Genomic DNA, 24,882 nt, shown 5'->3' on the forward strand with positions numbered 1-24,882 from the left:
CCAATAAAGCGCATCCATCCATAATAAAAAGTGCCTCACATGGCTCCAGGGGGTGAATAAAGGCTTCCTGTAGCAAATTGATGTGTATTTGTAAGAAAAATATCTATATTTAAAAGTTTATAAACATGAATCTCTAATCTTTGCTAACTGTCGTACGTGCTTTCACAATAGAACGCCGTTCCGGGAGATGACGTAGGATGTCGTCGTAGCGTAACCTCCGGTTAAAAGTGATAAATGCTGAAGTACAGAGGAGAGAGCAAAACAAAACACTGGTCACGAATTAGAAGTATAAAAATGTTGGTTCTTGCGAGACTAGCATATTCTCACTGGAGCTAACGCTATGCTTTCTTCCTACGTTATCGACTGAAACAGCATTCTATATATTCTATGTACGACACTTAGCGGAAGTTTGAGATTAGTGTTTATAAAGTTTTAAATATGGATATTTTTCTTACAAAAACACATTAATTTACTACAGGAGGCCTTTATTCATCCCCTGGAGCCGTGTGAGGCACTTTTTATTATGGATGGATGCGCTTTATTGGACTTCTTTTGGATTATTGAAAAATAACACCCATTCAATGACATTATAAATCTTGGAAGAGCCAGGATGTTTTTAAATATAACGCCGATTGGATTCATCCGAAAAAAGAAAGTCATTTACACCTAGGATGGCTTGAGGGTGAGTAAATTATGGAGTAATTTTCATTTGTGGGGGAACTATCCCTTTAAGTGAATGACTTAAACCCAGTTGCAACATTTTTATTGGTTTAAGTTCTTTATATAATTAATAACTATTTATTATTAAAAACATCTAATAAATTATCTGTGTTATTTATTATTTTATTTATATATTTTTTATATATATATATTCTATGCATTTTTAACAGGCCTTAAATGCGATCCTATATTGCATTTATTAATGGTGCCTATAAAAGAATCCTTAATGGAACCATAAAGCAACTATGTTAAAAGGAATCAGAACCTTTCCTTTTTATTTTGTTTTGTTGGTGGTTTAAATCCATTTAGAGGCAGTTTTAATCAGTTCAAGTTTATTTTATTCAAAGGCGAAAGCATCTGGAAAACACATCAGTCTTAAAATATATACTTCTCTCTCGTTGTGCATCTTAAAAATGAAAAATCAACTCCTCTAAATCTCCTCTCATTAATATGATTCCATCTACTTCTGCTTATTGCTTATGAGCGTGTTATGAAAACGCTCACGTGCTTTTCATCCTTCTTGACATTTATGCGGTTTCACTTCGGCTTTGACTTATTTCAGCGATGCTATGCTTGTGTGGCGTTTGTGTTTTGCGCACTTATTTTTCTTTCCCTCATGGAAATAATGACTAGGGATATTTGTGGAATACAGTGTTCTTGATATCTGTGCTGGAGCACTAGGGCGGCCCGTAATTACAATGAGGGCATACAGATACAGTCACACACTCGGATTCCTGCTAAGGCCCAGTAATGAGGTTTGATGCGTTGTCTAAAGTGCATGAACCTGTCGCCTGTTTAGATAAATCCAATGCGCTAACACCCGGCAACGCAGGTCGGAAAATTCACCCAGCGACCTGGAAGGACGCAGCCAGCTTATTGCTTACTGAAGAACAAACTGATTAGCTCGCTTCCTAGCAGAGAATTAATTGGGTTCCTTGACGCTTAAAATTAATTTCCATTTTTTAATGCCCTGTTCGAAAGCTGGGCCACAGATAAATGTGATGAATGAGAATATTATGAGCTGCGTGCCCTACAGAGCCATGGCGAGATGAATGAAACCTGAAACCGTGGCTGTAGTCAATGGGTGTGTAACAATGGCAAAACTGGCATAATTTCCCCTTTTTGTATCCAACTTGATGGGTAATCACTCTTTTGTCCTGGTGTAGTGTATGTTTGTGCTTGCTTGATTGTTGTAAGTGCTTGGGTTCCAGTACCTGCAGTCGCCTTCTTGACGAGATGTTTATAGTTCTCTTGTAAAATATGTGTTTTGAAGCTTGACGTTCTTTTAACACATTGAAAGGGTCACTAATTTTGAAGTTGTCACACAAGCTACTAAAATAAGGCTTGGAGAAATGGATTTTATGCTGTGAAACAGCTAGGTGCTATAAAGCACTACATTAGGCAGTGAAGTAGCCAGATAGAGGGCCGTGTCTGACAATAAATTACAAAAGTTTTGAAGCTATTTCTGTAGTTCAGACTGCTTTGTGAGATTCTTTGAGACTGCTACCCATTCGTTCAGCACCGTTTGAAATTCAATTTTTTGTAGGAAGTTTTAATTCTTGTCTTTTTTTTTTTTGTGTACATCATATTCATATCATGTCTACATCAGGTGCAATGTGATGTATTTTTAGTGGGAAGTGATTCTGCTCAGAACTTAGACAATTAAAAGTAAAAAAAGTAAAGTCGTGACGTATTGTCAAGTATGGTGACCCATACTCGAAATTGGTGCTCTGCGTTTAACCCATCCAAGTGCACACACACAGCAGTGAGTAGTGAACAAATGCACACACACACACACACACACACACACACACACACACCGTGAACACACACCCGGAGCAGTGGGCAGCCATGCTGCGGCGCCCGGGGAGCAATTGGGGGTTCGGTGCCTTGTTCAAGGGCACCTCAGTCGTGGTATTTAGGGTGGAGAGAGCGCTGGACATTCACTCCCCCCACCTACAATCCCTGCCGGCCTGAGACTCAAACCCACAACCTTTCGATTACGAGTCCGACTCTCTAACCATTAGGCCACGACATGATTAATTGACAACCAAGTTAATCACTCACTTTTATGGTTTGCTTCATACAGAGTGAATGTTATTGTTAGATGAAAATGATATTTGGTACTATGCATAAATAAGAAAGAAATTAAATTACATGTAAAATATAAAAAATGCAAAATTAATGTTTTTGTTTGGTACTGTGCATAAAAAAGTACTAGAAAAAATTCTATAAATTGTAAGCAATAAAAATGATCCAAAATATTTTTTTGTGTAAGATGCATGCACAAATAAGACATAGAAATTTAAATGATTTAAATGTGTAAAATATAAAAATTCTGAAATTTTTACATAGTTTTATATTGGAAAGCAAAAAAGCATCTGCACTCTTTTTTTTTTTTACTTGAATGCAAAACATGTCATTATAATAAATGTCTAACTCTGAAATACATTCCTTGCTGCACTTTAAGGCAGCATTAATGCAATATAATTTGTCTTTTCACTCTAACAAAATCAAAAACAAATGTTATATGGAGCAGGATTTTGAACTAGTGAGATTCAGATCAGAAACCAAGCAATTGAAAAAATGTCAGGACAAAAAAAAAAAATCCCATTTACATGCATGAGACTTACAATTTTGCATCTGGTTAGAATGCACTGTACAAGTTTAGTTCAAGCGATCAAGACTTTAATTTAGGTTCATTTAATTTTGGTTGCATTAGCATATGTAAATAGAGCATCCTAATACACAAAATGCATTTTATATTTGATATTCTCTTTTGTGTCCATCCTTTTCCAAAAATGCATTTGAATTTGTAGTCTCATGGCCTTCGCATTCACTTTCAAGGTCAGGATTTTGCATTACTCATTTTTTTGTTCATGCCTGCAGTTCTGGCCAGGTGCGGCCTTGCAACCAGGACAAACATGTCAAAAAGTGACATGATGCATCTGTCAGGCAAAACGCCGCTAACCCAAATATACCCTGACATATGATTTCCATAAACAAATTAATGCAAGTTCTGAATAGCAGACTGGAGCCTGCCTCCATGTCTGTGTCACTTACTCTAAGTGACAGATGACGAGTCGCAGGGCAGGTGTGGGACTCACAGTAACGAGCAGGTAGAGCTCACCAGCTGAACACTTCCACACCTGAGAGTCAAAACCAAGGTAGCTCATATTCACATGCCTTAAAGAAATGTCACATACTACAACCTGCTTCGCGACAGCTGCCGAGCACTAGTTTTTTTTAAATAGCCTATTTGGCTGGGAGTTTTATGCAAGTTTGTAAATGTGTGTGTTTTTAGGTGGCTGAGATGCATGGGGAGCTGATAGAGTTTAACGAGAGGCTGTACCGCTCTCTCATGGCCAAAGACAACCTGATCGGACAGATGAGACAGGAACTCATCGACCTGCGCGGGCCGGTAAGCAGATGCAAGCACACACACTCCTCTCTGTGGGTTTGTGAAACCGTACCCTCATTGAGTGGTTGTTCTTTTTTCTCTATCTCTATTAACTGTCTGTCTGTGCCAATACACCATTACCTTTCCATGTATCAAATACACACATTTACCTAGCTAGATAAATAAGTGAAGTGAAGTGACCCATACTTGGAATTCGTGCTCTGCATTTAACCCATCCAACGTGCACACACACAGCAGTGAGCACACACACACCCGGAGCAGTGGGCAGCCATTTGTGCTGCGGCGCCCGGGGAGCAGTTGGGGGTTCGGTGCCTTGCTCAAGGGCACCTCAGTCGTGGTATTGAGGGTGGAGAGAGCGCTGGACATTCACTCCCCCCACCTACAATCCCTGCCGGCCTGAGACTCGAACCCGCAACCTTTGGATTACGAGTCCGACTCTCTAACCATTAGGCCACGACTTCCCCACATACTAAATAATACTTTAGTAAGGGCATACTAAATAATGACATTAAGTTGACAAAATGATGATACATTTTTAAGTTTTCTCACACTTTTTTTTTTTTTACTCAAGCCAAATTGAAAATTAACTCTAAGCAGGACCTCATCGGCCTGCGTGGGCCGATAAGCGGATGCAAGCACACACACACACTCCTCTCTGTGGGTTTGTGAAACCGTACCCTCATTGAGTGGTTGTGTGCTTTTTTCTCTATCTCTGCAGTCCAGGCACTCTGGGCAGATCGCTGTCTGCTTCCATAGGTCTTCCCCCTCGTACATCATTAACTGTCTGTCTGTGCCAATACACCATTACCTTTCCATGTATCAAATACACACATTTACCTAGCTAGATAAATAAGTGAAGTGACATACTGCCAAGTATGGTGACCCATACTCGGAATTCGTGCTCTGCATTTAACCCATCTATCGTGCACACACACAGCAGTGAACACATACACAAACCGTGAACATACACCCGGAGCAGTGGGCAGCCATTTATGCTGCGGTGCCCGGGGAGCAGTTGGGGGTTCGGTGCCTTGCTCAAGGGCACCTCAGTCGTGGTATTGAGGGTGGAGAGAGCGCTGGACATTCACTCCCCCCACCTACAATCCCTGCCGGCCAGAGACTCGAACCCACAACCTTTGGATTACGAGTCCGACTCTCTAACCATTAGGCCACGACATCCCACAAAATTATACACTTTTAGGTTTTCACACTTTTTTTTTTTTTCCAACACAAGCCAAATTAAAAATTAGTTTGAATTCAGATTCTGATTCTAATTCACAAGCTTTGGTACATTAATAATAAAGGTTAAAATGAACGACAGACTCCAAACTATGCAATTCAACTGCTATTTATTTTTATATACCGTATAATAATCAACAATCAAAAAGTTTTATTCAAACTTTTAAATTGCACATAAGACAAAAGACAAAATATGCAAAATGTAATAGTGTCTGTCATTAAAAACTTTTTTTCAAACATGCATTAATGAAGACATCGCTAACAAGTTGATTAAACATATAAAGAATATGTAAAGTAGTGACTATATTTATCAAAACACTTTTTCTTTTAAGGTCCAATTCTCACTATTAACAAAGCAGTAACTACGATTTTGCCTCAAACTTCTAATTTGCCGCTTATTAATAATTAGTAAGGTAGTTGTTAAGTTTAGGTATTTAGGAATGTAGAATATGGTCACGCAGAATATATGCTTTATAAGTACTAATAAACAGCCAATATGTTAATATAGTAGGCATGCTAATAAGCAACTAGTTAATAGTGAGAATCGGTAAACATATTAAAGTATACCTATAAATTTTTTCTTGCTAATGAGCTGTAGCCATTGAAAAGTTTTCTTGAGGTAAATATAATTTTACTTGACATTGTTTACAAGTTTTTTTAATTGATGTCTTTCTGCGGTTGAAATATGAAACAGTTCATGTACAACATTGCAACAAACTGTTTTTTTCAGCATACTTTCTGATGTTTAATTTCTGTTTCTTGCTATAACTAATAGCAAAGAGGAAGAGATGATCTGTTCATGTGCCGCTTGAACTGAGATGGCTACATCAGTCAGTCACGCTACATTAAAGAGCTTCAAAACTATATTCATTGTTTGAATTGTGTGATGAAACTAACAGAATTTGAAAGCTCAGACCTTGTTTCATATCAAAACCTTATTGTGATTATTGTATGACAGGCAAGCTACGAATAATGTTTAGTGAAATTTAGTTAGGAAATGGCATAGATTAAATTTTAGATTAAGATTTGAGAATCTATATTGATTCTTTAAATTAAAGATGGATTAAAATCTGTTATTCAATATTGCCAACCCTGCCCCTCACACTCAGGTCATTCCAAATCTATATGCTGTTATTATTTTCGTAGGACAAAAAATAGCTGAAAATTGGCTTCACTGTTTTATATTATATTACATTATATTTAAAATAAGGTTCATGTGTCTAAAACAAGGTCAGTTTGTAGTTATAAGTAAAGTCTCATGGGAGGCAATTACAGTATAACAATAAAACCACAAATTTTATTGGTTACAATAAAAAGCAGTTAATGCAAAAATAATATTTAAAATCAGCTAAGCTTAGAGCTTTATTATCAAACTCTAAACAGCAATAGTGGAGATGCTGTTAAGCACTCCTCAATAGTGTATCAGGTGTCCTTCATTCTTAATGCAGGCAGCAACTAAAGAGTTATTTACTCTTCAGTCTTTTTATATTTCTTATACTTTTTTCCAGTTCCATATCAATGTCTGTGACTGTTATTTTAAGTACTTTCTATAGAATTCAAGCATTTTTATACTCAAACATATATGGCATTTACCTAAAAACAAGCAAATAACATAACACTGAAACAGGTAAATGAAAAAGAAAATAATTTTTTTCCAATGAGATTTCTGATTTCTAGAAAACGTTCATTGAATAACAATTCAAATTTGTTTTTTTCCCCTTCCACAAAGCTATTTTTGTTTTTGGATGAAGTGTCCATTTAATTTGACCAGTCTGTCGCTCACTCAGCCACTGTGTGCTCTTTCCTGTTCACTGCTTATCTGTTGGCCACTGATTACTTTTTGATACATCTGACAGCAGTGGCTTTGAACCATGGCCTTCTGTAACTGTGCTGAACTGTATACGGTGTATGGTTTATCTAGCCTCCATGGCTCATGCGTCCATTCCTCTCTGGTGCCACTGCCTGCCAAGATGCAGCAGCCTGTGACCCCTGTAAATGCTGACATTACCACACAATTCACCACGAGATAAGATGCACACTCAAATAGGATTAGAGCGTTGTTCTGGATTGGGCTCCGGTGTTTTCAGGAATGAGGGGTAAATGTGCAGAGCTGTATACAGATTATCTAAGTAGTGAAGTAATTTTCACTACACTGATACAGTATACTGTACACTGAAATGCCTTTTGTGATATAAAGTTGTATACACTGTACATGGGTTGTTGACAAATAAAAACTGGACTGTGTCCTATGATGTGACACATGAAAAATGTAGAAAAAAGAACTTAACGTACAAATAACATGAGAAAAATGTATCTTCATTCTTAGAGTTACAAATAGCATGAGAGAGGTGTATCTTCAGTATTAGTGTTTTTTTTTGTTTTTCTTTACATTTTTCTGTCACACCATAGGACACATTGATACGTCAACTACCCACATACAAGTTATATCAAATTTGATGTTGATAAGTATAAACGTTTAATGTTCTTGAAAAAGGTATTTTATGTTCATCAAGGCTGCATTTATTTGATCAAATATACAATAGATAGTCTAATATTGTGAAAAATTATTAATTTTAAATAATGGCAAAGCTGAATTTTCAGCTGTCAATATTCCAGTCATCAGTGTCACATGATCCTACAGAAATCACTCTATGTCAGTTAACATTTCTTATTATTATTAATGTTGAAAACAGTTGTGATAAATAGGAAGTTCAAAACAGTATTTATTTGAAATAAGTAACTCAACACATTTTTATTGTCACTTTTGATCATTGTAATGTATCTTTGCTTGTATACAAATTCCAAATTTCTGAACGGGAGTTTTTTTACTGCTTGCCTAGATTGAATTTATATCTGTTTTGTTGAGATGCACCAATTAAACCAATCTATTATGACACATGTAAATATGCCCTTATGAGTTGAACATGTTTATTATTATAATATTATTATAATTTATTTATATATTATTATAATATTAATATAATGTATATTACAGTTATTTCCTGATGCATAAAATCAAGTACTCTCCTACTTTTTAAATAATAAAATATCTTGTTTGATTCAGAAACATGTTTTTATGAAAGCAAATGACAGTTCTCAAGTTTTATTTGGGTCCAAATTCTTTTTTTTTTTGCAGTAAATATTACTGGACTGTCATGCCTTTAGCAGAAAGGAAAGTAAGCAACAGAATATAAAGTAGCTGTTTTGAAAGTTTATGCAACAGTACAGTGTTAATCAGCAACCTCAGCTGGATGCAAAAGGAAAAGCTCACCATGGCCTCATGCTCTCTGCTTTTGGACAGGTACCAGGGGACTTGAGCCAGACCTCTGACGATCCCAGCCTATCTGACTTCGAGACGTAAGTGGCCTCCTACTCGCTGTTCTTTTTATGTTTGTATGTATATATGTTGGAGGTGGTGTACAGCAAACCTCTTTTGAGAATCAAATTGATGGTATGGAATTCCATAAAGCGATGCCTCCGATCGGACTGTGCTAAAAATAGGGAAGCTGAATGCTGCTTCTGTTTTTACATTTAGAGCCTTCACGCACATCTTCCACATAGCTATAACCTTTGTACCTGAGATGATGTCAGTCATCAGTCAGTCTAAAGAAAAGGCATACAATGTTAGACTTGTGTGTTAAGTAAAAGACTCTTTTTTTTTTTTTTTTTTTTTTTTTTTTTTTTTTTTTCCCAGTAATGATTCATGGTGTCAATATTTGTCATTCCCCACCCCCATCAGTTTGTCAAAGGAGTGCTTTTTCATACCCCTGGGCAGATAAAGTGATCATAGCTACACTAATCTATTGCTAAATTACTCTTCTGTTGAGGTTCTCTAATTAGACTTTCCCAATTTGTTTTCTCCTTCCTTGTCTCTCTAAGAACACAACGTGCCCTTGTCAACGTGTGGATCCCCTCTGTGTTCCTTCAAGGTCGGGCTGCCAACGCCTATCATGTATATCAGGTAGTTCTTTTAAGCAGAATTTAATCTACCATGCACTCCAGAAAATGTTTAATATTCTCTTTACCACCCTTTTCCTCACAGTATGTATTGCTCTGTCAGTTGGACTGAACAGAAAGTTAGCTGACGTAAGTCCAGTGGTTCTCAACCAGGGGGCCTCAATATTTAAGTTAATAGATGATTATATAGTACAACACCAAAACTAGAACATGGATACAGTCATGGCCAAAAATATCGGCACCCTTGGCAAACATGATCAAAGAAGGCTGTGAAAATTAATTTGCATTTGTTAATACTTTTGATCTTTTATTTAAAAAATTCACAAAAATCTAACCTTTCATTGGATAATAAAATGGTGGGAAATATCATGAAATGTTTTTCTCAAATACACGTTGGACACAATTATTGGCACCCCTAGAAATTCTTATGAGTAAAATATCTCTGAAGTATATTCCTATTCATATTCACAATTTTGAGCACTCCAGGGTGATTATGAATATTAAATTATCCAGCCATGGCTTCCTGTTACACAGAAATATAAATAGGAGGGTAAACAAAGCCCAAATTGCCTTAATCATCCATCACAATGAGAAAAACCAAATAATATATTTCTGATGTGCAGCAAAAGATAATTGAGCTTCACAAATTAGTGAAGTGGCTTTAAGAAAAGAGCAGTGAAAACAATAATTAAGAATTTCCTATCAGCATAAAATGTTACGAAACTGCCTGGAAGAGGACGTGTGTCTATATCGTCCTAATGCACGGTGAGAAGGAGAGTTTGAGTGGCTAAAGACTCTCCAAGGACCACAGCTGGAGAATTGCCAAAATTGTCAAGCAGCACCTACATCACCACATGTTGTTTGGGAGGGTTTCAAGAAAAATTGTCCTAGCTCATCTAAAAACAAACTCCAGCATATTCAGTTGTCAGACACGACTGGAACTTCAAATGGGACTGGCTTCTATGGTCAGATGAAACTAAAAAATTAGCTTTTTAGCAGCAAACACTAAAGATGGGTTTGGTGAACAAAGGGATAAAAAGTACCCCATGTGTACAATGAAATATACTGCTGTATTTTTGATGATGTACCAATAATAACCAATACCAACAGATAAAAAAATCAATAAGTGACTGACTCTGTTAGAAATCTTATAATGGGCCATGTTTGAATCTTCCAACCATACAGTAATCCAAACACAAACCTCAAAAACAACACAAAAATGGGTCACTGAGCACAAAACCAAGCTTCTGCTATGGCCATTCCAGTCCTCTGACCTGAAGAGAAGAACTGAAGAGAAGAAGCACCGTCATGGAGCTGGGAATCTAAAGGGTCTGGAGTGATTCTGGATGAAGGAATGGTGTCTGATCTCTTGTCATGTGTTCTCTAACCTCATCAGGCATTATAGGAGAAGATTTAGAGCTGTTAAACTGGCAAATGGAGGTTTCAAAAAGTATTGAATAAAAGGGTGCCGTTAATTGTGGCCAATGTGTATTAGTGAAAAACATTTATTTCATAATGATGTTTCCCCCATTTTAAATTCTTATTATCCAATGAATGGTTAGATTTTTGTGAATTTTTAAAATAAAAGATCAAAGGGATTAGCAATGCCGATTAGACGTCTATCGATTAGTGATGAAAAAAATTGCCGCGCTGGTGGAAACAACACGAGACCGTGCCGCGACTGAGAGCAGCTCGATGGTGTTTAGTGTCCCGCGCGTGCGCAAGTGACTTCAGCGCAGCTGAATAGTTCTGCGTTCAAATGCACGCAATAGGCTAAAGCTTGCTGCAAAACCCCAGCAAACATGACCATGAATGTGTCCGCAGGAAATAGTAAGGAGATATTTGAATTATTTACTAATAAACTAGGTTTTCTGAGTCTGTGTCACAAGGATGAAGTTGCTGATCCTGACTCGCCGTCTCCTCATTAGACGCGCCTTTAGAGAGAAATATGCATCTTTATTGATTATGATTAAGATTATAATAAAAGCGTTTTTGTTTTATTTTATTTTATTTCATTAAGTGATAATTTAAAGCTTTCTATAGATATATTTATCATGTCTGTGAGGCATGTATTCGCTCAGCTTCGGTTAATTTTTGTGAAGCGCTCCTGTTCAAGACGGCAGAAAGAGCATCATGTTTGTTTTCTTTGTTTTATAAAAAAACTACCTTTTGTTGGTATTGTGAGTGCACACAAATACAAGTAGACCCTTTACAGGTCTGAATGATGTATTACTCTTACCTTTATCAAAAAATAAAAAAATGACGGATTAGGCTATTTTAATTTGTTTCCACTGAAAAAAATCCAAAGCTGGTGCCTCCATGTCCTGCAGAGCGCGCTTTAGCTTCCACTCTCCGCACAAACTTAGATATAGGCTAGTGCATATTATTATTATTATAGCGCAGGTTTAACATTTAAACATTGTTATATACTTGAACTGTTTTAGTATATCTATAGATTTTATTTTAGGCAAGTCGTGATGATATGAGAAGGCTAAATTTATCAAACATAGGCTATGATCAGCTCATGCTGCTGGCCGCTTGGTTGTTACTTTAAAATAAACAAAAACTTATAGTCTATTTAACGAACAAAAATGCTCCAAACGTTTTTCTAAATTAACTTAATAAAAAAACTAAACGAAATATAATAATTTTTCCATTACACACAAAACTGAACTATTTTAATAGCCGAAACAGTAGTATAAACAGTTTTAGGAGAAGAGGGGAAAAAAAAGACGGGCTCGGGTCGGACGTGGGCCGGGCTAGGGCCTGAGCGTTTCGGGCCAGGGCCGGGCTAGGGCCTAAATTTGAGGCCCGTGCAGGGCTCTAGTGCCATTTGCCATTTTTGGCCATGACTGTATGTGAAGTGGTATTGGTGCACATAGAACTGCTTGCTTTTGCATGTCAGCTTTCCAAACCCAGCATGGTTAGGTTACTGATTATGGACGATTATCAATCCAAATTGGATTTTAACAGTCCTAACCCAGCATATGGGTTGGAAAAAAAACCCAGCATGTTGACATATAGTTTAAACCTGTGTAATTTTACTGTTTGCATGCGATAGTGACCGATAGTGAGTATTCAGTGTCACCTTTAATTTTAGAATAAGTGATATTTTTTAATATAAATAAAGAAAATTCTGTCACTTCTGATCATTTAAAAAAAATTACCCCAAACCAATAAAATATACCTAATATCTTTACAACTACATTTTTAAATTGCTATATATAATTATTAGACATTATATCATGCTATCCTTATTTAGTCGTTGATTTAGATTAATCAAACGTCTCTTTGTCGCAGCCCATGGCAGTGCTTGTTGATTGAAAGGGAACAAATTAACAAGCTATGAGCTCAAACAAAGAACAAAACTATATTTTTATAAATGTACTTCTGCAGCCATTCTGCATGCTAACTGGTCTTTTAATAATGCTAAAGTGGGAAAGGACAGAGTGTGATGCACCTCCATGTAAATCCACTGCACTAGATACTCAAAATTAATTGAAATAACTAAACATCAGTATGGATGACAGGACTTTCTGATCTATATTGAGTGATTCTATAATTCAGCAACAAAAAAGTCATCTGGCCTCCTGAATGTTTTATTTTATGGCTCCAGAGTAAATTTTTTAGTCTGGAGTCCTGAATCAGGCATCTCCTGGCAGCAGATTATGGCACATTACCACCACCGTCCAAAATTGCAGCTCCTCCATTTCCCACTTTTGTGTTTCTGCCTCTCGTCTGTGCTTCGAAATTACCCTCTATAAAATAAATCAGAATGCTGTTAGATTCCATCGAAAGAATGTAATTGATCTTCACTAATATTACCGGAGCTTTGTTTGGCTGTGAAGAATTCTACCTCCTCCGTTTCATGTCATATAATGAAAAAATATAACAGCTGCCTAAAACAACTCATTCAAGCTCATACAATTTCGCTGGAAAGGGTTATTAAAAAAGTGGATGTAATGACGGTTATAATGTGGATTTACAGGGGCTGTGTCGTTCTGCTGTTTTCCTTTTTTTTTTCAGTGCAGACGATCTCACAGAAATGGCCTGTATTCTGTATGTGTGATCTGTGGTTTCATTCTCAAGTGTTAATGGTGCTGCTCTGCCTTTGTAAATGTCCGCTGTAAATCAGTGTTGCTGCAGTGATGGTGTCTTATTAAGGGATTTTATATGATGGCAGGCAGCAATCGCAGCTCTCATCATTGGTTATGCAGTTACAGGATACACCTTTCTATCCTGTGTGTGTGCAGATGCTGCTCTTATATTTGGGTCAATTTCATCGAATCACACCCCCTCTCTGTTCTGCTCATCCCTCTGGTTGAAAATGAATGTTGACCTCGTAGGTATCTTTTTCCAAACAGTTCCCTGGGCTGCCCCCTCTTTCTTTAGTTACTATCTGTCTGTATATCAACAGGATATTATTAGTATCATTCATGTTGTTTTTATATATTTATTAATATTGTTTTTTGGCAACACTTTAGTATGGGGATCAATTCTCACTATTAACTAGTTGTTTATTAGCATGCCTATTATTAACATATTAGCTATTTATTAGTACTTATAAAGCACATATTCTGCGTGACCATATTCTACATCCCTAATCCTACCCAATACCTAAACTATTAGGGTTTACATAAAAAATGCACATTTTTTTCAAGTAGGTACTTTTATTTTTTATTGATGTGAAATTGTAACAAACATGAGTGTTCTAACATATTAAAAGCTGAATACTTTAATAAATGGAGATTGAACATGAATAAATACATAAAGAAGTAAAACACTAAGTAGACACTAGACTGTATCTTCACAATCCTTTAAATGATGCCTTAAAATCCATCATTTTGGTGTCATGTTATCTCTGGAGATTATTAGGTTGTTGGATGTGACAGCATCTCTTAAAATATATAAATGTGTGTTTTAAACAGATTATACATATGCATGTATTAACACAGCTGAAAAGTACATTTTGCTTATTTAGAACGGTTACATTTTGTTAAGATCATCTTGGCACAGGCCCAAGTGTAGACTGGGCTGTGTTACACACTCTGATTCCCTCTACAAATTAATAGTGTTTTTGCCTCAGTACTTAAAAAGGGGCGAGTACTTTTTCCTGTTCCAGTGCTCTGGGTTTGCTCTTAGCTTTCTGAAGTGCACATATACAAGCACTGAACTCCTCAGTCAGAATTCAGTTTTTTTTTTTTTAAATGAGTTATTCCCTTTGATCAGCAAAACCAGCTGAGCCCAGTGCCTCCGAACTCCACAAAGTTCTTGTTTTTATGAACTAATGAGATTTGATAACTTGTTTTTTCCCCTCTCCCTTTTATTTCCATTCTGAATATTTCCTATAGCTAATGATTAGGGTAAGAACACAACCAAATGATGTGCTTGTACTCGTGTCTTCTAACGTGAATGCTCTACGGTAACTGAGCACTGCTATTATGTAAGTTCATGTTAAATGACTTCTCTAGTGATAGCATTGAATATGCACACATAAGTGACTTTTGAATTAGTCTAAATCTGTAGAAAAGTGGACATCTCCATAATTCATGTCATCGTCTCTCCCCAGAGAAGATGTAGTGAAGTCTCTAATATCAGTATCACAGCCTACAGTCGCCTGCCCATTAAAATAGTCTCATTTAAACTGAATCTTGCTTGACTTAAAAAGGAAAATGACAGATGCTGCATGCATGAGCATGGCAGTGCGCAAAGCTGAACCACGCACATGTATTTTGAAGGATATTACGCTGATTATAGTGTAATGATGATCAGGTTGGTGAAGCCGGTGATTATGATTATAATGAGAATCACGATGACGGTTAGTATGATAATGATTCTCATTGCAGTCAGATCATTGCCGGGCTGTTATTAATTGCAAAGTACTTTGCACGTCGACATTAAAAATTGCCCGCTGGCTATTGTGCCACTCCATTTGATTGAAATCTGGCAGGGAGGGCACTCATGATGAATGGATCATTGCTCGTTTTTCTTGGTTGTATCTTACGAGACATCTTCTATAGATAGGAAAAGTATTCAGCTGTTCTGTAGTTTCTTGTTTTCACTCAGCCCCTCACACTCAGAAAAAGGTTTAGGCCTCAATTTAAATGTATAGTTCATCCAATAATCCAAATTTGCTGGTAATTTACTCACTCTCAGGCCATCCAGATGATGTGCCTTTTTCTTCAGTAGACAACAAGATGATTTTAGCTAAAACCAATGTTGCCTGGTGTTTCATAAAAAGCAAGTCAAAGGGTTCCTTTACTTTGAAAGCCAAAAAAGCACTTAAAACACAAATTGAATAACCACAGTTCCTGACAATATACTGAGGTCATATGAAGTGAGATGATTGGTCTGTGCAAGAAACTGAACATTATTACCTGTAATCCACAACCTCAGGCAAATGATTGTGATGTTCACGCTTTCTGTCGCATGATGATGTTTGTGTGGTAAATCACGTAAACTGACACCATTGTTGTTTACATGCATCCTACCTCTCTCTTGTAAGCAACAATGGTGACAATTATAGGTATTGTTGTTGTAAATAATGTTTGGTTTCTTTCACAGACTGATCGTTTCACTTCATAAGACCTCAAAATATTGTCTGAAGCCACGGGTATTAATTTTGTTCTAATTTTGCTTTCTGCTTTTGCGACTCAAAATGAAGAAATCTTGGATGACCTGAGGGCGAGTGAAATAACACATTTTTAATTTTGGGGTAAACTCTTCCTTTTCGAGTAATGTATTTGAATTACATATAAAAATTTCCATTCATTTGGATTACAGTTTTACCATACTGTAATAAGCTTAATGTGGTGCATTTTGTCAGTCATACAAAAGTGAAGCAGACAAGATTTTGTAATAGTACTAATAAATCGATTGAGTGTTAAATGTACAAAAACCAGGTTTATATATTTATCATTCATAAATACAATTTGTTTCAATCTCATACATTTTAACTAATTAATTATGGCTGATTCCACATCTAGCAATTTTAGCCATGTTCATATTTTTTTAACTGAATACATAGTCATAGTTTTTCATAGTCAACGGAGTTATGCTGATTCTAAGTTTTAAAGAGTCAGTGGTGGCCAGTTTAAATAAAAGCATTTTGAAAATATAATTTAAATAAAAACAAATGTGTAAATAGTTCATAATGAATTATACCGTAATTATTTTGAGTGTAGAAATCTTACCTGTTTATTGCCTTTTTTAAAATTTATATATGATTGAGAAATATACATCACGTGGATGCATGGATCACATGTCCAAAAGGACATTTAATATGCAATTTAAATATATAGATCTTAAAGCAGGCCTAAATATTTTTTGAGTGTAGACCTTACAATACCAATTTTATTTCATGTATTATCAATCATACTGAGAGGTTTCCAGAAGTTTGTCATGGGTTATGGCAGGTCACTTTTTGCCGTGGTATTCATACAGAGCGGACCGCTGGAGCTCACTGGGGCCAGAACCTCACTGAACACTGGGAAGGCTCAATGACTTTATCATAGCTGGATGAGGAGATAAGATGTAATTTCCCTGAAACTCCCTTTTCTCAGTTTCCCCTGCCTTTCCCTCCTCTGCTTTTCTCTCTTGGCTGCTCAAATGGAGTTTCAAACCCTTTCACAAATATAATAAATTTGAGAGTGATATTGTGGCTATCAGTATTTCATGGATGCTTGATTTGGGCCCCAAGCAGTATGTGCCACATTCTTGAATATTTCATTTCATAATAGTGAGACCTGTCTAGATGGTCCTTTTTATAGACTATATATTTATGTGTTCTCCTAAAGTGGCATATCCAAAGCACTTTTTTGCCTTATGTAACCATTCCAAACCTTTAACCATGCATCTTAATCAACACGAAACCAGATGTGTTCATTTTATGTAATAGAAAAAGTATGAAATATCACTGTACATCTTTTAGCATGATTTAAATTGGCCAATTATTGCAGCGATGCACTTTTAAACTCAAAGCAATCGATATGTGGGTAAAAAAGTGACTCGCCAATAAGTAGCTTCCTCTATTCCTTGTTTATCTATTACAAGTTTTGACAGTTTTGTGAGCAGAAAGACTTGACAGCTAATTATTTATAAATGAAGTCCAGATGAGACCTTTCAGAAGAAAAGAATCACAGTTTGAGTATCATTGAGGCTCAACAAGCAAGCATGACATGTAACCTACAAGTGAAAGATGGCATCATTTGTGCATTTTTAATTAGAAGACCATTGGAGACCAGGAAAAGAAACATCTTTGTTGTTTGGAAAATGTAGGGAAGAATGTGATAAGTTTGAAAAAATGTGATGATATTCCATTATTGCAGATTTGCATTGAGTTCAGTGTTTGCATTCCTTCGGCGTTTGATGCAGTTTGAGAAATCTAGAATCTGTGTTTGTCATTTATAATTGCATTTGTGTTGATGTTGTTTTCTGTGCTTCAGTTGAGAAACGCATACCCATATTAAGTAATTGCAACTGCCTGTTTAAACCGTTTAAATGTCTCAATAATTTTAAGGATGTGACATATCTTGAATGAAATGTATTTTAAATATACTGTATATATTGTGTGTGCATGTACCATTCAAAACTTTGGGATCAAATTTTTTTAATGGATGTTTTTCATTTTGAAAAAAGTCTTAGAAAGCTGAAAGAAAGGGCTGAAATCTGGAAATATTATGAAATATTGCTTCTAAAAATACACAACCCGAATTCCGGAAATGTTGGGACATTTTTTACATTTGAATAAAATGAAAACTAAAAGAATTTAAAATCACATGAGCCAATATGTTATTTACAGTAGAACATAGATAACATAAATGTTTAAACTGAGAAATTTTTAAATTTTATGCACAAAATGAGCTCATTTCAAATTTTATGCCTGCTACTGGTCTCAAAATAGTTAGTACGGGGGCATGTTTACCATGGTGTGGCATCTCCTCTTCTTTTCAAAACAGTTTGAAGACATCTGGGCATCGAGATTATGAGTTTCTGGAGTTTTGGTGTTGGAATTTGGTCCCATTCTTGCCTGATATAGGTTTCCAGCTGCTGCAGAGTTCGTGGACATCTTTGATGTATTTTTTATTTCAGCACCTGGACTCTTCTGCTACGAATCCATGCTGTTGTAATAACTGCAGTATGTGGTTTTGAATTGTCCTGCTGAAATACACATCGTCTGGAGGGGGAGCATATGTTGCTCTAAAACCTTTATATACCTTTCAGCATTCATAGTGCATTCCAAAACATGCAAGCTGCCCATACCGTATGCACTTATGCACCCCCATACCATCAGAGATGCTGGTTTTTGAACTGAACGCTGATAACACACTGGAAGGTCTCCCACCTCTTTAGCCTGCAGGACACGGTGTCCGTGATTTCCAACAAGAATGTAAAATTTGGACTCGTCTGACGATAGAACACTTTTCCACTTTGAAACAGTCCATTTTAAATGATCCTACCTTGGCCCACAGGACACGACGGTGCTTCTGGACCATGTTCACATATAGCTTCCTTTTTTGCATCTGCAGATGGCACAGCGGATTGTGTTTACCGACAGTAGTTTCTGGAAGTATTCCTGGGCCTATTTAGTAATGTCAATGACAGAATAATGCTGATGAGTGATGATGTGTCGTCTGAGGGTCCGAAGATCACAGGCATCCAACAAAGGTCTTCGGCCTTGTCGCTTACTCACAGAGTAAGTTTCTCCAGTTTCTCTGAATCTTTTGACGATGTTATGCACTGTAGATGATGAGATTTGCAAAGCCTTTGCAATTTGACGTTGAGGAACGTTGTTTTTAAAGTATTCCACAATTTTTTTACACACTCACAGATTTCAGAGCCTCTGCCCATCTTTACTTCTGAGAGACTCTGCCTCTCTAAGACACATCCCTTTTATAGCTAATCATGTTACAGACCTGATGTCAATTAACTTAATTAGTTGCTATATGTTCTATATAGCTATATGTTGCTTTTTCAGCCCTTTATTGCCCCCGTGCCAACTTTTTTTGGCAATGTAGCAGGCATCAAATAGAATAAATATTGACTCATGTGATTTGAAAGTCTTTTGGTTTTCATTTTATTCAAATTTAAAAAACTTCCCAACATTTCCGGAATTCTGGTTGTATGGTTTTTTTTTATTCTAATACATCGTATAATGCAGTTTATTTCTGTGACAGCAAAGCTAAATTTTGAGCATCATTACTCCAGTCTACAGTGCTACATGATTCTTCGAAAATCATTCTAATGTGCTGCTTTGGTGCTCAAGAAACATTTCTTATGTTGAAAACATTTGTAATGCTTAATATTTTTGTGGAAACCATGAAACCGCATTTTTAAGGACCCATTGATGAATAGAAAGTTCAGAAAGAACAGCATTTATGTAAACATCAGTCTTTTGTAAGATTATAGCACATTTTTATGAATATATTATATCCTTGTTAAATGAATGTAATAATTGATTTAAAAAATATTACTGACCCAAACTTTTGAATGGTAATATATTTATCCTTGTAGAATTTATGGTACATTAGCCCCCTGTACAATTGGGTGTTTAAAAAGCAATTTAGCCAAAGTTAAATGGACAAAAATCCAAATGTTTTTTGGCTGTATTGAACTTGATCATTTGATGGTTTGTGTGGTGCCTGTGCTCATACTAGTCCAGATTGCATCTTTATAGTTATCACACTCTCTTAACCTTTAAGGCAATGTGCCCAGAGCAGATTGCCTATAAACTGGGATGGGGCTTGGGAAATTGAGAGAGATCTATACGAGATGCATAGTAGCATATCAGGAGCAAGTTAATTTAGGAAAATAAAATGGGCAATATCAACAGGTGAAATGACCTGTCTGCATTTCTTGCTGAACGAATCTGGGTATGAATGGACTGTATAGTCAGTGATGGTCCAGGTTTTTGACAGTGTTAGAAAGTAATTTCTCTGTTTGAGCGTGACTTTTGCTGTCTCAGTTAGTCTTGCTTCATGACCAAGATAATATATTGAACCTAATGCCATTATACAAAAGTAAATAATCAAGCATTGACATTTATTAATATTACCAGGAACTGCATATACTTAGGAACTTAGGAGAAAACTGAAAGATTGTGGTTTCTAATTCTGGTTGTTTCATGCTTGAAACATTTCTATAGTTTCATGCCTTCAGCAGCCATTAATTGACCACACTAAACAAATTTAGTCAACTTTAGTACTACCTGTATGTGAACTGTTATTTAAGATGATCTAATCTTTAAAGTAAAAACAACCCAGAGTGCAGTAAATATGGGTCAAGCAACATGTCCATATTAGCATCTAACTGTAGGCTAAATTTGGTTAACTTAGAGTTTGATTGGGACCATGACCTTTGACATCAACAACATTGGTTTTTGGGATGATTTTCACCTCCTTTACAAAGTTGATAAGGGTATTTACTTTGCTGTACTAAACATGCATGATCTTCAGGTGTGTTACAGTCTATCATTTGCATTTAGCTTTGGATTTTGTTTCCAATCTGAAACAAAACCTTTCACTGTCCAATCGGAACAGACCCATGACCCACCGCTTGTGAACCATTGCCTTATTTCCACAATTCCCCATCTGTTATTTTTCCTATTGAATAATTTTACATCTCCCTCTACATCCAGCCGCGATCAACAGCAATCACACCTTTAATAAAGTTCTTAGTGGAGCTCAAGCACTAATTGCCCGTGATCGCACTAACCCAGACTAACAGTATTTATGGCCCATCTGCTGCTGTCTCCTCAGTCCTGCCTGCATCTCTCCCTCACGCCTATGCTGGCTCTCGGCATTGTTTGACTCGACCCATGGTGGCCAGAATTTTAGAGGGCATCACGCCTCAGATCTTGCACAAAATGAGATGTGTATTGGACAGAATGGTCAGGCTGAGGATGGCACACCAGCTCCATGCCTAGATTATGTTTGCCTTCTGACTCTTATTTTATTCTGTTATTTCAGCAGCATTCAGCTGTAAGTGGTTTGCTGTTTTGGTTATTTTTCAAGGTGACAAATAAAGTGAGATGGTTTATGGTATTATTAGATTTATCACAATAATAAAATTATATATTTTTTTCCTCAGTTATTTTATGTAAGTGTTTCTCTTCACTGCTAGTTATTACACAGCCGTTCAAAAGTTTGGGATCAGTAAAATTTTCCATGTTTTTTAATGGAGTCTTCTCATCAAGGCTGTATTTATTTGATCAAAAATACAGAAAATACAGTAATATTGTTAACTATTATTGTAATTTCTAATATCTAGTTTCCTATTTTAAGATACTTTAAAATATAATTTAAGTCTCTTATGCTCAACAAAATTATTTATTTGATCAAAAATAACAGTAAGAACAGTAATATTATGAAATTTTTATACAATTTAAAATGAATGTGTTCTATTTGAATGAATTTTTTAATTTTTTTAGCAGCCATTACTCCAGTCTTCAGTGTCACATGATCCTTCAGAAATCATTCTAATATGCTGCAATGCTGCTCAGGAAACATTTCTTATTATTAAAAACAGTAGGGAAAGTTGCTTTTTGTTGGAAACTGTGATACATGTTTTTAGGACTTTTAATAAAAAGTTAAAAAAGAACATTTATTTGAAATAGAAATATTTTTACAGATGTCATTGCTGTCACTTTTTGATAAATTTAATGCATCTTTGTTGAATAAAATTATGTATATTAAAAAAAAAAGTTTACTTACTGACCCCAAACTTTTGAAGGGTAGTGTATTATTAGGTATAATATAACATTAATACTGATTCAATGCGGTCTGTCTTTTAGTTGCTCTAATTTTACTTTGTTTCTTTAGGACTATTTTCCTGTTTGATTGCAGAGAGCATATTAAAGCTAATCGAATTTGACCATTCATGCATGTAACCATGCTTTACCACGAGTGCTTACTGGGTTTTACTCGTATTTTGAGGTTCTTGAATGTCATCTGGAAGGATAATGGTTGCGCTTGCACTTTGCACACAGGTGACAGATGTTGTGGCTGAATGTTCCTAATGAAAAACTCTTCTCACTCCTCCTTATTGCTCCCTCTCCTCCTTTTCCTTCCTCTCTTCATTTCTCTCTCTGGCTCTGTCATTCCTTTTACACCATGACTCTGGCACAGCAATCTTCCAAATGGATTCTATTTTCTGCTTAATTTGGCAAATGTTTTGTCAAACTGGAGTGTAGAGTGAACTTGGGGGTGGGTGTCAAATTGTAGGGCTGTGTACCATGATGAGTGTGCTTTCCAGAATCACTCAAAATGGTATAATTAGATTTTTACTTGTGAATGGAGTTATTAAAGATGCACTAAATAGTGTATCCTGGTTTTGGACAGATCGTTGAAATTCTGTTCCGTATAATACAACAGTTGGTTCCGGTCCTCTAATTTGGTCCCTGCTGGACTTTTAGTAACGCTCTTAAAATGCACTTTTCACACTGTCACCGTTTTATTTAATTTGTCCATTAACAGTTTCCAAAAGTAGTCACAGCTGTCATTTTTTAGAAATGAAATTTTTTTACAAGGTGTTTCAGACCACAAAAGGGGATTTTTTTTTTTTTTTTTTTTTATGTCCCGCACGTGCTCATCCATATAATGGCAGAATTTGGCGATCAGCATCAAGCTTTTTAAAAAGACGCAAAGGAATCACAGAGTGGTCCCATGCGACGTCCCGTATATTCCAAGTGTTTGGAAGAGTATCTGATAGGATTTGGTGAAAAACATGAGTCATGAGACTCTATTAGGCAGCGTTTCATTCTGATTCGCCCAGGAAAGGCACACAAGTTGTGAGAAACCAAGATTGCTAAAAACATGTCAAGAAACAATGCCTTGAAATTCCCCCAAAAATATCTGTGTACGTTCTTCACGGAGTTGAATATCTTCGGATCAGAACTCCGGTTGTTGTGACAGTCAAAATGACAGTTGAATGCAATAACTTGTTTCGAACAGTTATATTTACCTCAGAGAATAAAGTAGATGGATTTTATCTCATGCCGTGTTTCTATTCATCTTGATTTTTCACAACTTGTGTGCTTTTCCTGGCCGAGTCATAGTGAACTGCTGCGCTAATAGAGTCTCATTATGAGCAATGCACAGAGACCACCGGCCAAAGCCAATATATTTGTTAAATGTCAAATTTCTGTTTGTTTTTCACCAAACCCTATTGAATACCCCCTGAACACTTGATATTTTTGCATCCTTTTTGCTGATATACTGCCATTATATGGAAAAGTATACGCTAAACATAAAAAAAAAAAAATCATTTTGCAGTCTGAAAAAGAAAGAACGTCGTCAGACATTAGAACAACACGCGGCGGAATAAATGATGACTTAATTTTCATTTTTGGGTGAACTATCTGTTTTTGGGCCAGTAATTATGTATAATTTACTGCCATTTCTATAGTAAATACATGTAAAGTGCTGTATAACGGACGCATTAAAGTGCTACCACTTTTTTTTTTTACTGAACTGTTGTGTAAGTGTGAGATCACACTCACAATCTTGCAGTTGTACTGAATATCTGTTGCTGTAGTCGAAAACCTTAGTGAGCCTACCAACATTCCTTGTTGTCCCAACCTGAAGATGACCCTGCCTGTGGGCGATTCACAGCCGCTCTAATATTAAATACAACAGCACATTTGCTCCTATGATACTGCATCGCTATCAGTTAGATGTGGGTAGAGGCATGTTAGAGGAGCATCATGTTTGGCAAGTTTGAAGCTTGTTGATGGAAAAAGGGTGAATTGAACCCTGCTGGTGGTTTGTGCATTTCCATTATTGCTCAAAATATCCCTTAGTGGGCAAATTAGAATAATGCACATAATTCTAGGATCGACTAAAAGACAAATCTCTCCGGGGAACCCTCAGCAGGAAGAGACCTCGGCACTCCGGCAGCCAGTGATTTGTGCACTGACAGGTGTAGTTAAGCTCAGTGGCTCAGTGGAGAGGATGTGTGGAGTCTCTGTAGGTAGAAAGATGGAGTGTGAGATGAGAAGTTCTCCTTATATGATTCCACCCGAAATAGAAGGGGGGTCAAACCACAGCTTTTACCACAGCTGGGCACCTCCAATTAGACATGCTGCCAAACCGACATTAATTCCTTGCATTTCATCTTCAGACAAAATCGCACGCCTGCCTGACATATATGGTGTGGGGTATCTGAGCTGGAACAAAGACATCTTCTCTCAATATGGATATAATGAGATATAGTAAATGCTTTTATAGCTGGGCTAAATATTAGCATCCTCCCCCAGGCTGACATTTGCTTTTAGTATGAATCATACACTGGCTGCTCTTTTCTTTCATTGTTTCTCAAAAAAGATAAATAACTTTTCCATTATACTGTCTGTAGTGGAAGTAATATACATCTGAAAAGATACACAAGTCTAATACACATTACAGTAATGCCCTAATAAATTGATTGGTGACTTAGTGCGTCCCACTGACACTCGTAAATTATGAATTATTCTCAGTGCTAGATTAATTAGGGCAGATTAATGTATTTCTTTTTAATTTTCCCATACTTCCTATTTACTTGATATTACC

General features: G+C 36.4%; 1 protein-coding gene across 3 annotated transcripts in view; it reads left to right on the forward strand.

Annotated features, from left to right (window-relative positions):
• The window catches only part of LOC306852122 (sorting nexin-29-like), a 119,154-nt gene that overhangs the window by 59,720 nt on the left and 34,552 nt on the right, over positions 1 to 24,882 (forward strand). For all 3 annotated transcript variants that reach the window (XM_079388775.1, XM_079388777.1, XM_079388776.1), the window contains exons 16-18: positions 4,025 to 4,141; positions 8,682 to 8,737; positions 9,260 to 9,341. In XM_079388775.1, the coding sequence (XP_079244901.1) occupies positions 4,025 to 4,141; positions 8,682 to 8,737; positions 9,260 to 9,341 (255 nt within the window). The remainder of the gene's footprint in view (positions 1 to 4,024; positions 4,142 to 8,681; positions 8,738 to 9,259; positions 9,342 to 24,882) is intronic.

Source organism: Barbus barbus (assembly GCF_936440315.1).
Source record: "Barbus barbus genome assembly, chromosome: 32".
In the NCBI taxonomy this organism is placed as follows: domain Eukaryota; kingdom Metazoa; phylum Chordata; class Actinopteri; order Cypriniformes; family Cyprinidae; genus Barbus; species Barbus barbus.